Here is a 16,065-nt window from a genome sequence, read left to right as displayed (position 1 = left end):
ATAGTACTCCAAAATATATTTCAGTTGCCCACCCACTCTTCCAAGTGTGAATGCTATCAAATCAACGAGCTTTACAGGAAAGCACAAAACAGAGAAAACAATTTTACAATTTAATGTACACAGTGCAATTAATGGTTGTTATTTTTAGTTTTCTTTTGAGGGTAATTACTTCATTTTTTTGCCAGTAACGTTTCTGAATGAAGTTGTTTTCATGAGTAGATTTCCACAGAGAATCAAGAGTATAACAGTCCCATATATTTATAGTGTTATTCGACAGTGATGTGATGAGTGCCGGTGTATCATTTTTTTTCCCATTTTTTTTCAAAAGTCTTGGATGAAGAATCCTGACTTTCATCACTACTATAGCGTGCGTATAAAGTCTGAAATTAGAAACACACATTTCTTGTAATTTTTTAGTTCAATGTATTATCAATTTAGTAAAGGTTACCTGGCTTATTCTACATATAATACATTTATTTCTTGTTTGTATAATTGGGAAATTATGGTATAAATGATTGGAGGTAAGAGTTTTAAACACCTACTTTATCCTTAAAATCAGCTATCATGGAATGTAGCTTAATCTTTCCATAAAAGAAATAAAACATAGCTATTAATAAACATATATAAAAATCTTCAAGGCTTTCTTGAACCCTTTTTTTCTTAAACTTGCTTAAATTCCTATATGTAAATTAGAAAACTTTATATTTTCTAATGACATTTAAACGAATCAACACAAGACGATAAAAAGTATTATAAATTGGGCATAGTGGCATATGTTTGTAATCCTAGCACTCTGGAAGGCTGAGGCAGTATGATCACAAGTTTGAGCCCCATGTGGACAACTTAGCGACACTCTTGTCTCAAAACAAAAAATAAAAAGGGGCAGCAGATATAGCTTAATAGTACAGCACCCTGGGTCAATTCCCCATACTACAGGGGAAGAGGGTATTATATAAGTAAGTACAATTAGCTGTAATCATCCTTAGTATCCTGGAACTGTTTTCAGTACCTCCATTCCACAGATAACAAAATCTACAGATGTTCCAGACCCTTACATGAAGTAATATTTGCATACATGTACACCATCCTCTTAACATACATTAAATGGTCTCTAAATTACTTACAATATCGGATACAATGTAAATGCAAGAAAAAACATGTTGTTAGTACACAGGAAATATTTTTAAAAATCTGGAATATTTTTGATCTATGGTTGAACTGACCTAGAATGTGGTTGGTTCCACATCTGAACCTGTATGTAGAACCCATGGATAAAAGGGTCAAATGTATATTGAAATTTATGTTTCTAAGAAAATAAAAAAAATTGAAGGCTCAGCCAACAACGAATTTATAAAGACAGATCTCTCTGCCCTTAAGGAATACATAACCTCAGTGATAAAGGTGACTAATCCACTTTCATTTTATTTATAAAGTTCTGAATAATAATATAAAAAGTTCTAGTGTAAATTTAAAACACAAAAATATGAAGAGCAATTATAACTCTTAAAGCCACTGACTGGCCATGAGACAACAAATCCCGGCAGAAATGTGGCCAAGCTCCTAGCAACCTAATCTGACTTCACCCCTACTCAGAGAGCTAAGGAGGGTCATTAGTTCAAGCTCCCATAATTTTATAATGATGTGATAACTAAAATGTATAATTAATAATTGCTTGATAATTAAACTAGTTGGTCAATAAGCATTCATGAAGCTCTAAAAATGACTGTTTGATGATATGGAAATCAAAAAACCATGCATAAATATAAACAGGTATTGGGAGGCTTAACAGCTTGAAACTCGTGCTTTGGGAAATAATTGCTATGTATAGCTTTACAGAAGCTTTACATTACAAAAACTGTAACTTCTGTGTGACTTAATAGAAATTAATTCAAAAGCTACATTTAGAATGGTATTGAGACAGTGTGGTTTCAAAGACACTCCTATGTCAAATTTATTCCAGTTGAGACAGGAAAGCAATCCTTTGGATGTACCTTATATGACAATCTACTCTGAAATATGCTATATTCAAAATAAATATAAATCAAACAAATTTGTACTTGTCAAAAAGCACACATTAAGTATCTAGACACAGAAATGCAATAACTAATGTAGTGATTACACCAACTTTCAAAGGGTTACCTACTTAGGTGTCTAACTCACTAAACTATATGAAGACTTACTGAAAATTAATGTACAGAATAGACATACTTACTTTAGCAACTTTTAAAATGGAGTTGGGAGAATTCAGACCAACCAGTTGGCCTAAAACATGTTTCATTTCATCAGTGGTTCCCTTAGCCATTTGGTTACCTATCAAGTAAACACAATCAGCAACACATTGGTACTGATAAGAAAAACACAAGTCCATTGAAAACACGTTCTATTTACTAGTACAATAATTGGCATTCTTATAATTTATCACTGATTGCAGTATCTTATCCTGGTCAAGTACAGGTGAATGTGAGCAATTACATAAGAAAGGCAATTGTATTTACTTTATTATTTGGTACAACAGCAACTTTTATAGAGTAGCCAACTCACATTCTTATTTTTGTTACAATTAACAGGCTGCTTTTGGTAGTAATCTAGTAATAAACAATTTTTAAAGTAGTACCTGGATGAGTCTGAATTTGAACATATGGATGTGCCAGGAGCTCAGGAATAGATATCCTCTGTTTAGGGTCCCTTACTAAGCAACACTATAAAGATAAAGATTACTTTATATGAATCAGAATTTTTTTATGAGACATTAAGAAAATACTTTTGTACATTGCATTAAATTACAGAAGTTGATTTCTAGATACCTAACTTATACAGTTTTGCAAAATCCCCAAGCATTGTTTTGAAACACCTTCAAAGTAAACTAAGCATGATAAAAATCAAGTTTAATCAGCAATTCAAAAGGTCAGTTATATCTAAGTCAGTCACATAACTCCAGTTGTTTCAGCTATTTCTTTTAAGCAAATGATTAATTATGTAAAGTATTATCTTTCTATATCCATATACTATTAATATTACCTTTAGTACAAGTTGAAGATCTCTCTCTGGAATATCAGGAAATTCAATTTCATGATTAGGGTCAATTATAGCATGTAACTTAGAAATCTGATTAATTATATGTTGAAATGGTGTTTTCCCGTAAGTCATATAGTACAAAATGCATCCTAAGGACCAAACATCACTTTTGGGGCTTATCTAAGTTGGAAAAACAAACAAATAAGTTGATTATTTTAACATAAAATGTAAGAATATCATTACTTAAAATCACAATTATAAAATTACAACTAAATTGCAGATTGTGAAAGTTTACATGACAAACACTTTTTTCTAGTTTCCCTATATTTGGTTATTTTATTAAGAGATGCATTTCACTGGAGACAAAACAGGACAGCAGTGAAAGCCAGCAACTCAACTTCACCAGGACAGTACCTAGAATCTAGAAAACAACAGCTTAGAGAAGAACTAAAATGAGAGGACGACACATGGAACCCATAAGGGAACTGACAGAGGAGAAGAAAATAGGATAAAGAGATACAGAGGAGGTGGACCATGCCAGAGGAGGCCACAGTGTCACCAACAGTGGCTGGTGCGTTGCCAGCCAGGAGACAAAGTAAAACTAACAACCTCTCTGCTACATCAGGACCAGAAGAGTTAAGCAGCTGGAGACCACAGGAAGAACATGAGACACTGCTTCCCAAGCGGACCTCCAGAGTCAACAGTTGGTGAGTGACGGTGGTACAAGTGTTCAAGGACAGCTGGTAATGCCATTGCAGGGAAGGCTGAGTGTTTGAACCTAGGTCCCAGAACAGCCCATGGCTGCTTCACAATACCAAGTTCCCAGAGCAGATAAGGAAGTACAGTCAGTCACGGGAGCCTGCAGCAGTTGGGAGAGCAGGCTGGGGGAGTCCCGCTGAGAGGCAGGCACTGGCGATCGTACGCAGACTCGGTTCCTACAGTGAGAGGCCTGAGTCACACACAGGAATGGAGGCTCACACTGGTGCTGTGTTCCCACTGCTAACGGGAGACCCAAAACAGGGTTTGCTCTTTCTCAACCAGCCCTGACAGACACCATTGTAATGAATTAGCCTCTTACTGCTGTAGCTGAATCAACTTCATAGGAATAATCCTGACTCAGCGGACAATTTAGTGCCAGTGAATTTGCCTGCCAAATCCACCATCACACCCAGGAAGCAGGACAGCAAGAATTCCTAACCCAAGAACTTGGACCAGATCAAACTCTGCAAGAATGCCTGGCAGAAAGAAGTCCTGAGTCTGAGTTAATGTCATTATTGCAGTGGAGGGATCAGAGGAATTACTGGGGTGTGAGCACTTAGACTCTCTGGCCAAGAAGCTATTTGGGAAACACATAAGCCGTGTCTCATCGGAATATCTACTGTGTTCCCATGAGACATCTTACTGGTTTAAGTTTTTAATGTTTCTTACAGTTATTTAGTAATGTGGGGTCATGTTATTACGGTTCCATGTGTCTATTAGGTCGTTACTCTTGTATATTTGTTCTTTCATTGCCTCCGTCTAGGTTCTCTCTCTTATCTCTGCTCTTTACCTAGTTTTATGCTTTAACACTGTATTATTGACATATTTCTTGATTCTTTTCCCATGTAAACTTCTCCTCTTAAGTTTTTCAATTCCCCAACTTTGCTCCCTCATAGTCACTCCTATCTTCCCTAGTATTATTACTTAATTTGCCCCATGCTAAGCCTTTGGCTCTTCCATATCTTACTGTCCTCCCTATCAGCAAGTTCTGATAATCACGTAGCTTTCCTCAATCACTAAACGAACCCCCTTTCTTCCACTTCTCACCCTTGCCCCCAGAAAACATCCTTGACAACTCAGTACTAAACCTTCAAGTCAACTCAAAGTACTCCAATAAATCAGACCCCACCTCAATTTTTTCTTCTCATCCACCATTCTCCCCTTCAAACCTCCCCTTAGTGTCTAACACTACACATCCAACCACCTCCCGTTCTCCCCACCCCACCTTACCTGCCTCAGAGCAAAGCAACCACAACAGGCATAGCTGCTTAGAGAATAGATAAAGGGGAAGTGTAACTAGAAGGACATCACACAGAAGGGTTGTACGGCTGCATCTGTGGATGCTGTTATAAAATACAAGCAATTCTTTCAGCAAAACATAGGGATAGACTGAAATCCCTTAAAGTAAATAACAGAAGGAGTAAATACTAGAACTGGGCATACAAAGCTGAAAATTATCCACGGCGAGGCAACATTATCTCCATCCAAGCCACAAACTCTCCCCACTCCTCTAGTCCCAAGCCTGCAGTAACCTGCCCCCTCCAAAAAAGGGGGTCATATATAATTTAAATTATATTAATATGTATATATTAATATATTACTAAGCATTACATGCAACATTATCTCCATCCAAGCCACAAACTCTCCCCACTCCTCTAGTCCCAAGCCTGCAGTAACCTGCCCCCTCCAAAAAAGGGGGTCATATATAATTTAAATTATATTAATATGTATATATTAATATATTACTTTAAGCATTACAATGCATTACTATATATTATATTATATTACATTATATTATATTATATAAACAAACACAGACACAAGTAGGAGAATTGGGAAACAAGGAAATAGAAGTTCTCCAAAGAACCCTCCCCAATTCTCCCAAGGCAAACCAAGGGGTCACAAAGGGAGAAGAAAACAAATACCAGTAAGCAGAAATCTATGAAAGGTTTTTTGAAGGGATGAAGGAAAATTAATGAGTTCAAAGAGGAAATGAACCAAAAGTTCACAGCAATTACACTCAATATTCCTATGGTGAATTTTGGGGAAATAGGTAAAAAAAATGGGTGAGCTAACCGAAACAATTAAAAATTTGAACAACACATTCAAGAAGGATATGGAATCCTTGAAAAGATGTCAAACAGAAATACCTAAAATAAAAAACAGTAGAGAATTCATAGACTGCAGGAATGACCAATATGAAGACAGAGCATCTGATACTGAGAACAAAATAGATACAACAAAGAGCCCAAAGAAGCCAAAAAGAAAATAAGAGAACAAAAGACTATCCCGCAGCTACTAGATGAACATAAGAAGAGCAATCTAAGGCTACGTTAGAGAAAAACTAGAAGATACATACCACAGATGGCTCCACTAACATGCTTACAGAAATTATACAAGAAAATTTCCCAAATAAAAGGAAAACATTTAAAATACAAGTAACGCTTACAGAGCATCAGTTATGATGAAAGGAGCTCACCAAGGTAGATCCTCATTAAATTCACAGATATTTAAAAAAGCAAATCCACAGAATTTTAAAGGTAGCCAGAGAAAAACAAAAAATTATTTAAAGAAGTAAACCAACTAGCAACACAGCAGATTTCTCAGCACAAACCCTGAAAGCCAGAAGAGCTTCAAGTATTACAAACCCTAAAAGCAAATAACTTCCAAACCAGATTAACTTACTTAGCAAAGCTATCCTTCAAAACAGATAATCAGCAATAGAGAAAATACTCAAGAATATTCTCGACAGAAGCAATGAATTGGAGACAGCTGAAAACACAAAAGGCTAAAAACAGAGGAAATTTGCAAAGTCAATGGATAAACAAGAAAACACCAGGAAAAGAAAAACAGAATCCACCAACAGATCAAGAAGGCAATGACCGGAAACAACCAGTAATATCTCTCACTGTTAATGGTGGCTGAGGGGGTCCCCAGGATACAGTTTGTGCTTAAATTCACTTGGTCACAGGGCTATAGAGGAGGGTTAGTCTGAGGGCCTGAGGCGGCATGACAGTGAAAGGCCCCAACAAGGGACACCAAAGAGGCTACCACGAAGCTCACTGAGGTGGTGAAAGGTAAAGGTAAAATTTACATATTCTAGTTATACCTGGAAACATAGAAATTATAAACAAATAATAAATGAAGTACATTTAAGCATTAGGAAATAATCCTTCAAAGGATATCAATTCAATGTTATTTTCAGGTGTTCAAATCAGTTATTTTCCCTTTAATTTTAAACTCAAAAGGTATCCTAGATGTGTCCTCCCCTTTTTCTTTTCATTACTGAGGAATGAACCCAGGGCCTTCCAACTGAGCTACATTCCTATCTCACTATGTACGCTTTTGTCTCAAAATTGTGAGACAGGGTCTTGCTAAGTCATTAAGTTGCTTAGGGTGGGCTTGAGCTTGGAAGACTCTTACTTCAGCCTCCAAGGATTAGGTGACTTTCTTGCAGGAGCACAGTGAGGGATCAACGTATCAAAAGAATAATCTTAAGTCAAGAAAAAAGAGTGAAAGTGAATCCCATGAAAATTTTCTTAAAAAGGCAAGATCTCTGTACAGTACAGAACTATGAAGTTTTAGAACTTAAATTTATGCGAAAAGTTTACTGGTGCCAATTAAATGAAATATTTTCAGTACCTTGGACTTGGATTTCCCATTTTCTCTTGAGGAAGACATGTCTTTGATTGCTTCTGGTGGCATGTAATTAACTGTACCAACCTATTTGTCAAGGAACAGGAACACAAATCAATGAAAATGTTTCATTTGGCTTTAAATTTTTAAAAATGTACATGCCAGATTCTTGGAAACTAGGTTAATTATAGATTTCAGTGATGTACTTGAAAAATTCCAGTACATGTCAACACCATTAAGCTGTAGATCAAATCACAACTGGAGCAAAAGTAATTGGTTTCAGAATCAGAAAACAGATTACTTTCAGAATGCTGTGCTTGGGCCAGGTATTTAGCTCAGTGGTTCCGCCACCTGACTTGAGGCTCGAGTTCAATTTCTGGTACCAAAAAACAAACAAAACACAACAAAACAAAACAAAAAACAAAAAAACACCCCCCCCACACAAAAAGAACACATACAGAATGCTGTGCTTTTTGTAAAATTATAGAGGACAAATAGTATTATCTGCTCTCCAATGTCCAACTAAAATTCATTAATGGCCATAAACTTTGAAGAAATGATTATCACTCATTTTTGTGCTGAAATACACTCAATATTTTTTTTCCCTGTAATAAACCAGAGTCCAGCCATACACTGGATGTAAAAAGAAATGACTACCAATTCAAACTGTTTTAAGGACATGCTCCCTATGTGTTTCTCTTAACAGTATGGTTTTACTCCTAGGATTAAAGTACTTTCACATCTGAAATCTGCTACATGGAATACATCATCTTAGTGCCAATCAAGATTATCTTTCAGTCATACTTCTGCGCCACTGTTTTAGCTTTTATGGGATAATTTCTCTAGTTTGCTAATCCAACAATAAAAATGCTTGCTGAGTACAGTATTTATTATGGCATTTCCAATATGAAGGGCCTCTTAAAATTTATTTTCTCTGATTTAAGTAATAAAAACTTTCTTCTCTGGAAGAATAAAAATAATCTTCATGGACAGAAAAAAAAAAAGTAACCACAATTCCCTCTCTGCCTGCTACCACGAAACTCTGAGGTAGACATTCAAGTCGATTTCAGATCAAGACCAATGTGATTTCCAAGGCAGGTACAACTGCTTCTCTATCTCAGCTATATAAAAATCATTCAAAATTACTGGATATATTTCTATCTGATGGTGATTTTGTATTTGAAAATGTACTGACCATAGTTCCATGGTTTTCAATCTTTTTTTATAGTCATAATATCTGTTCTTATAAGATTTCAAATCTTTTGTTTCACAAGGTAAGTGAAAATATCATAGCTACGGGCAAAATCACACATGTAAAGGAACAAAGGAACTGAACTCAAGGGTGTTGTGCCTGACCATCAGAATCCTACCTGAGAATCTTTAACAATGCTTGTTGTATCTGGTTGCATTTGGTTTGCAATCCCAAAATCAATTAGCTTCAGCATTCCATCAACTATTAGGAAATTAGCAGGCTTCAGATCACTATGAACAATGCCTTCAAATAAAAACACAATGTAAAATTCTCTGCGGAAAAAAAATGTCACAATCTACAGGTCATGATGTGGTTACTCTGTCAACCCAATTAAACAGTTTCATACACTTTGCTAGGAGCCAGTCACCATTCTAAGTTTTGTATGAGTGAATTAAATAATAGATTATTTAATTCTCATAACAATGCTGAAGTGAGTACCATCATTATATCCATTTTAAAGCAAGGCAACTGAGTTTAAGTAAATTGTTCAAGGATACAACACAACGCCTAAAAGATAATGTATAACTTGAAGCCAGGCAGTCTGGCCTCAGAATCTACCCACTGCTGTTCACTGCCCAGCAGAGAATGGCGATTACAACTGCCAGATAGTATGCGCTGAGCACTTCAGACATTTCCATCCCCATAGCCTTGACGTGACCACTGACAAATGGCCTTTTACATTACAAGAAGAGAGTGAAGAGATAAATTACAGTCATCTAGGATAACTGTTGTTTTATTTTAAAAGGCAGAGAAAAACTTTAAAAAGAACCAAGAGCAAGGAGCTGTGGAATGAATGAATGGAACCAACAACTCTCACTCACAAAGGACATGTAACACAAAAATCACTAGGAGGATGAGGGAAGTAAACATCTCACATTTTCAGGATGCCTGGATGAACCCTAGTCTTAGATCGACAGAATGAGCATCTAGAGATAAGGATCACAGAATACATTAACACCGATAAAGGTACATTTGCATTATGCATATAGGACCTTGAGTTTGTGTCCTATATTTTGAGTTACAGTGCTTTAAGAAATGAGTATGCCGGGCATGGTGGCAGACATGGGTCCCAGCACCATGGCAGACTGAGGCAAGAAGATTGCAGGTTCAAGACCAGTCTGGGCAACTTAGAAAGATCCTATCTTTAAATAAAATGTAATTAAAGAGCTGGGACTTGGCTCAATAGAGATACTACCAAAAATCAAAAAGGAATGGATTTGTTCCTTTATCTTAAATACACTTTTGATTATTAGATCATCTAATTAAAGGTGCCAGTAAAGCTGTAGGTGTATTTCTTTAAGATGACACTACTGACAAATATTTTAACTTTACATATACAGAGAGACTCCAAAATACCATGTTGATGTATTGTGTGTACTGCCTCCAACATATTTTTCCAGTAACTCTTGCGTTCCCATGGATTGATGGACTTTTTCTTCTTAAGCCAACTATTAAGGTCAATATTTCCACATTCCATTACCATGTAGATATACTGATCTGTGATTTCACTGCAATTAAAAACAAATAAATAAAAGCAATAAAACAAGAAATGACTAGGTCACAGTAAGAGTTACTAAGTATTCATCTAAAATTATGGCCCAAAAGTTTTATTTATTTTTAAATTAAAAGAGAGCCTTACTAATCATAAAGCCGGATGATCTTATCACTGTGTTGTTGTAGTTTATTCAAATAAGCTATTTCATTCCGATAACTTTCAATAGTTTGGTTATCTGCTTCTTCTAAGTTCACATATTTTATAGCATATATCTGTTTCTTCTCATTCAACACCTGAAATACCTATATAGTACAACAAAGAGAAAAAGTTCAGTATGCACCACTAACACAATTATTCCAAATGGATCAGAAATAATTTTAGATTGAGAAAATTCTGAAGGACCTACTGACATGAAACATTAAGATTCTCTACCTGGTTTGAATACAGAAGGCAAAAAAGAAAAAAAATCATTAATAGTCCATTTCTGACCACATGACAATGAACATTCAATAATTCAAAAGTATAAACATATTTTTTCCATCAATGTATAAGAAAAGTGATTTTAATTTGGTATATATTCATAAAACTCTTTAGTATGTCTTAACGAGGTTTGAAATAATGTAGAAAAAAAAGACATTCAGAAGTGTCAGCTATGACTAAGGCTATAATAAACAGGTAAGTCATTTCCTAGATGGTGGCTTTTTCCATTGTGTCCATTGTTGACCAGTTCATTCATGTGCTGGGAGAATATTAAATATATGTATGTATATGTATGTATATGTGTGTGTGTGTGTGTGTGTGTGTGTGTGTGTGTGTGTGTGTGTGTGTGTGTGTGTGTGTGTGTGTGTGTGTGTGTGTGTATATACACACACACACACACACACATTATAAAAAATTATTGGTTTTACTTAGACACAGCAAATTAGAGGGAGGTGGGGCATAAAACAGTGACAGGATAGAGGCAGCAAAAATAACAGTGAAAGAGACAAAAGGAATTTAAAAAACAGCAACATAAAGTCATTCTATGTAATGTAGGCAGTCTCTCAAGTTTAAAGGATTGAGATCTCTACTGTGGTGGGGTTCAATACTGAAACCCAAAACCCTCAATGGTTACATCGTATCTGAATGCCATTCAGTAAGGTTGGGGGCGGTATCGTCATACAATGAAATAGGTTTTATCATAATATAACATAAGCATCATAGAAAGCACCATAGGCATACATACGTACAAACACACAACTTTAAAAACTACAAGGAAACACCAGCATTCAAACTCTCCAGCTCCACCCAGCCCGGCAGTCTAACCTTGGGCAAGCTCCTCGGCCTCCCAAGTGCTGAACACTGTCAGTAGCACCTACTGCACAGGGTGCGGAGGGAACCAAGATGACCGACATCTCCACGGGTTCAGTTGCTCGTCTGGAGCGCGGCACATGTTTGCTCTCATCGTTAAAGACATTCAGGACAAAATAGAGTGGACACTTTCACATACGTCAAAGTAGTCTGCTACATCAGGGCAATGACTGACAGGATTAAGTAAGATCTTACTACTTCATGACTGCTCTAGATGTTTTAATACAATTTAAGTTGGTAACTAGCTAAACTCACCCTCTTTCTCTGATGCATGCTGATTTTTCCCAACTCCATCACAATAATTAAATTGAATAAGTTAAAATAACTCAGAAAATAGGAGCCAGGCATAGCTTTATCAGTTGGGCCTTGATTTAAGAAAGATTACAGCTTCTTTAGCCACCAAGTAAAAAATATTTAGCACACCATTAGGGCTACTCTTCATCCTTTGAAAATATGCCACTAACATGCCTTAGAAAATTATAATAAATCTTAAAATAAGGCCAACGGCCTTTGCTTTGCATTATCACCATAACAAGTGAGCACAGCAAAGGGAGGGATCTCATTCATTCAACAAAGGAATCCAGTCCTCATTCTACTCTAGGTAGTTCTGGCCAGTACGGTGAATACCATTGTGTAAAGCAGACAACAGACACCTCTTTTCTTCACCGAGCTCACATTCAAGTGCAGGGGACATAAAGAACAGACCAAATAGGCAGGAAATATTAGAAGTTAAGCTACAGAGAAAACGCAAGGAGGGGAATGGGGAACAGTGGAGACTGCGAGGGGGCAGTTTTAGAGTGAGGTCAGGGAAGATCTGATGGAGAAGACACTTGAGCTAGGACATGAGGATCTGGAGAAGTAATTGCTGTGTTAAAACAGACCAGAAGGGCAGGGACTGGGCCAGTGAGACTCATTAGGAGGCCACTGTAATAAGCTAAGTGAAAAGACGACAGCTGCTTCGGCCAAAGTCGTAATACTGGGAAAAATAAGATTCTGGGGACGTCTGGAGCTAGAGCCAGGAAGATCTGCTGGTTGGCTGGATGTGTAATGAGAAGACGAACCAGTTAACTGCTTTTTGGTCAAGCAGTTAGAAGAGTGGCACTGCCACTTACAGAAATGGGAAAGACTGAAGCACAACTCAAAGTTGGTCATAGCATTTTATATGCCTCTGAGCTCAAAAGGGATACAGAGCAGTCATTTGATAGATAAGCCTGGAATTCAAAGGAAAAGCCTTAGCTGGAAAAACAAGGTGGCAAACCGCCAGCAACACACTGCAGTGAAAGCCACAAAGATGGAAGAAAGTAAATACCGAGGGGATGTGTGAGTTTAGAGAAGAAAAGAGGACAAACACACAGTCCTAGACACTGTGCTACTGGGGTCTGATACGTGAAGAAGACTGAACAGGAAAGGCCAGATTGGGAGTGAAAACAGAGGAGCAAGAGGAGGGAAAACCTTGGGAGAGACAGAGCAAGCAAGCCAACTGTCTAGAATACTAAGTAAGCTAAAAATCAAAGCTAAGAACTAGATTTAGCAAAAATGTGGAGGTTATTGCTGGGCATGGTGGTGCATACCCATAATCCCAGCAGTGGGGAGGCTGACGCAGGACGACTGCTGTGAGTTCAAGGCCAGCCTAAACTACATAGCAAGACGCTGTCTCAAATAAATAAATGGAGGTTATTAGTGACCTTGAAAACGGTTGTTTTGGTGAGTGACAAAGTAAAAAAAAAAAATCTGACTGTTACCAGATTTAAGAGAATGAGAATCAAATATTATATACAGATAGTGCTTAAGACTCCTTCCATCCATACAAAAACTTTACCGATTTGACCTTGATATAACGAGAGAATCGGAGGAGACATGGGTACACACATATATAGCCATGCAGTGGTGACGACAGATGACTGAGAGCGACACTTTAAACCTGGAGAACAGATACGCTGTGACAGTGGAACAGGCTGCCAGACCAAAAGCCTACTTGGGAGATGAGCACTCAGGAAGGCATCCTTCAGTCTTCACTCTGAGCTACATCCTCAGCCTTTCTTATTTTAAGACATGGTCTCTCTAACCTGCCCAGGCTAGGCTCCATGTTGTGATGCTCCTGCCTCAGCCTCAAAGAGTGCTGGATTACCAGCATGTATCACCGTGCCCACCTTCAGGAAAGGTGCAAGTATATCAATTCAGAACTCAGATGAATTTAGGAAAGAATCTAATCCAAGAAACATTTATTACTGATGCATTTTGAAATGAAATAAAACAAAAACCAAAAAACCCCCACACAAAAGAACAAAATCCATAATCTTTGCTGTGTGATCCTAGGCATGTTAGTAATTCACATCATGTTCGGATTCACTTTGAGAAAGTTTCTTCTGTGATAATACACCACGGTCAACTGTCACACTACGTCAACATGAGTACTATTACAGAATAAATCTGGGAGCGCCACACAGTGGAGGGAGAGGCTTGAGATTGGAACTAACAGTGAGGTTTAACAGGATCCAACATTTTATGAGGGAAGAGGAGGAAGAGTAGATCAGAGCATTGTGAGACTTTTTTGCAGCTCTAGGACAACACAGGCCCCTAGAAGTTAAGCAAAAGAGAGAGAAAAAAATTTCAAAATATTTTGTTTCCTAAATATTGAAAATACTTACCTTACTTGAACCTCCACTTCCTATCTGCTTTAATATGGAATAAATTCTTCCTTTAACTGAAATGCATTCATTTGAGGATCCTGCAATCTAAAAATTAAAATATACAAAAGTTCAAAGAATATGCCTAAGAAACTAGCTTGCATTTCATACAGGGAAATGTGCCCAATTTTAAAATTACCTTAAAGTAATGTGACATGTTACACTATTTTAAAAGGAGAATGTGCTCTGCATACTTTAATCAAAGAAATAAACTTATTAAATTAGTATGTAGACAAGCTTCTAAGCTCTCCCCCCCCTTTAACTGGCTTTTACTCATTAACATAAATAGAAAATTGAAGAAGAAAATAACACTTAAAAACAAACATGCAAACTCGTAAACTGTCACTCTTGCATCTTTCCCTCACACCTCTTACTACATAAACACAAAATTACAGCTCTATTTCTTTTTCTCATTTGGCCTTTTATCACAAAGGGAGGACGTGCTAACGTACTGAGAGCCCCAGGTCACCCCAACAAACGCACATCTCAGTGCACACGACCCTCATCCATGCTGAGAAGTGTTTAGCACGTTACTTCTTTCTCCAAACTGCGCCTCCTTCCTCAGCAAACCTTTAGCTGATGAACTATACAACCTGCCCTTCCACCGCTTCCTGTGTGGTGGAAGATCTGAGTGCCTATAAATGCTTTAAACACATGGTGTAGAGGCCTTCTTTTTAAGTTAATAAAAAAGCTGAAGCATAAAGAGTTTGTGATAAAGGACTCTAATCCCCCACCACCACTTTTTTTGGTGGTGCTGGGATCCAGCTCAGGGCTTCAAATATGTTAGGCAAGCACTCTGCCAGGGAGCCACTGAGTCCCAGCCCAGGATTCTAATTTTTCTGATCTCTAGGGTTAAAAGACATTGCTGAGTCATGAAATAAGTTTCCCATCAGAAAACAGGAGGCTTCGATAGATATACATTAATTTGATCACAGTTCTCCGCTGCCTCCTTTTCTGTGTCCTCTCTGTTCTTCCTTAAGCTTCAAACTTTTCTCTGGGAAGAAAGCAGTATGATGAAGTCCTTTCCTCGCTGCTGGCAGCTTTTGAAATAAAGGAATTCTATCTTATCCTAACCCAGTACATCAGTGTGAGGTTCTGTTTCTGGCGGGGGACATCCACACCCCCTCACTGTACCCTCTTCTCTGTGGCCAGTTTTCAAAATGCAGATCAGACCGGTTTATTCTCTTGCTTCAACCTCTACCGCAGCTTCCTGTCCCTCCCTATTAGGATAAAACCTAAACGGCCCAGCAGGTCCCTGCACTGAGCTCCCTGAGAAGGTGCCACCAGCTCTTGCCACCTCTGACTCATCTTGTAGATTTGGCCCCAAACAGGGCCTGCAGTGAGTAATAGCTCAATTAGTGTGTTTTGGATTAAACTAGATCATCTCTTTTTCCTGTATAATTTACTGTATTGTCTCAAAACTCTTTCCACCGTAAAAATAACCTACTATTGGCTAATTTTGGTGCCTATTTTTAAAATAGTGGCAAAATACACATAAAAAATTTACCATCTTAATCATTTTTAAGTACAATCCATTGGCATTAAGTACATTCACATCACCGTGCAAACATCCCCACCATTCGTGCCCAAGTTTCTATTACCACACACTAAAACTCTTCACCCACCACACAGTAACCCCCCATTCCTCCCCCCCCCAGCCTAATAACCACTGCTCTAATTCCTGGCAGTATTTTCATCAATTGGTTTTATAGGTAATTACTAATTTTTGCTGTTTTATTTAAATAACAATTTCTGCCAAAATTCATTATACATGAAGTGCCACATTCTGCTTTAAGTGATACACACATTAACTAATGTAACCCTCACAACTATTCTATGGGTAAGTGGCTTTTTCTCCTCTATTTTATGGA

General features: G+C 37.5%; 1 protein-coding gene across 4 annotated transcripts in view; it reads right to left on the bottom strand.

Annotated features, from left to right (window-relative positions):
- Ttk (TTK protein kinase) overlaps positions 1-16,065 on the bottom strand; it is a 42,238-nt gene continuing 26,173 nt past the window's right edge. For all 4 annotated transcript variants that reach the window (XM_010617842.3, XM_010617843.3, XM_010617844.3 and 1 more), the window contains exons 14-22: positions 14,156-14,242; positions 10,302-10,459; positions 10,019-10,170; positions 8,781-8,905; positions 7,417-7,497; positions 3,019-3,195; positions 2,615-2,699; positions 2,213-2,310; positions 1-380 (exon numbers count right to left, since the gene is read on the bottom strand). In XM_010617842.3, the coding sequence (XP_010616144.1) occupies positions 300-380; positions 2,213-2,310; positions 2,615-2,699; positions 3,019-3,195; positions 7,417-7,497; positions 8,781-8,905; positions 10,019-10,170; positions 10,302-10,459; positions 14,156-14,242 (1,044 nt within the window). In that variant the 3' untranslated portion in view covers positions 1-299. The remainder of the gene's footprint in view (positions 381-2,212; positions 2,311-2,614; positions 2,700-3,018; positions 3,196-7,416; positions 7,498-8,780; positions 8,906-10,018; positions 10,171-10,301; positions 10,460-14,155; positions 14,243-16,065) is intronic.

Source organism: Fukomys damarensis, unplaced genomic scaffold, assembly GCF_012274545.1.
Source record: "Fukomys damarensis isolate Sample0158 unplaced genomic scaffold, DMR_v1.0_HiC HiC_scaffold_27, whole genome shotgun sequence".
Taxonomy (NCBI): domain Eukaryota; kingdom Metazoa; phylum Chordata; class Mammalia; order Rodentia; family Bathyergidae; genus Fukomys; species Fukomys damarensis.
Note: the sequence above shows the minus strand (reverse complement) of the source record. Positions and strands in the feature narration are given on the sequence as shown.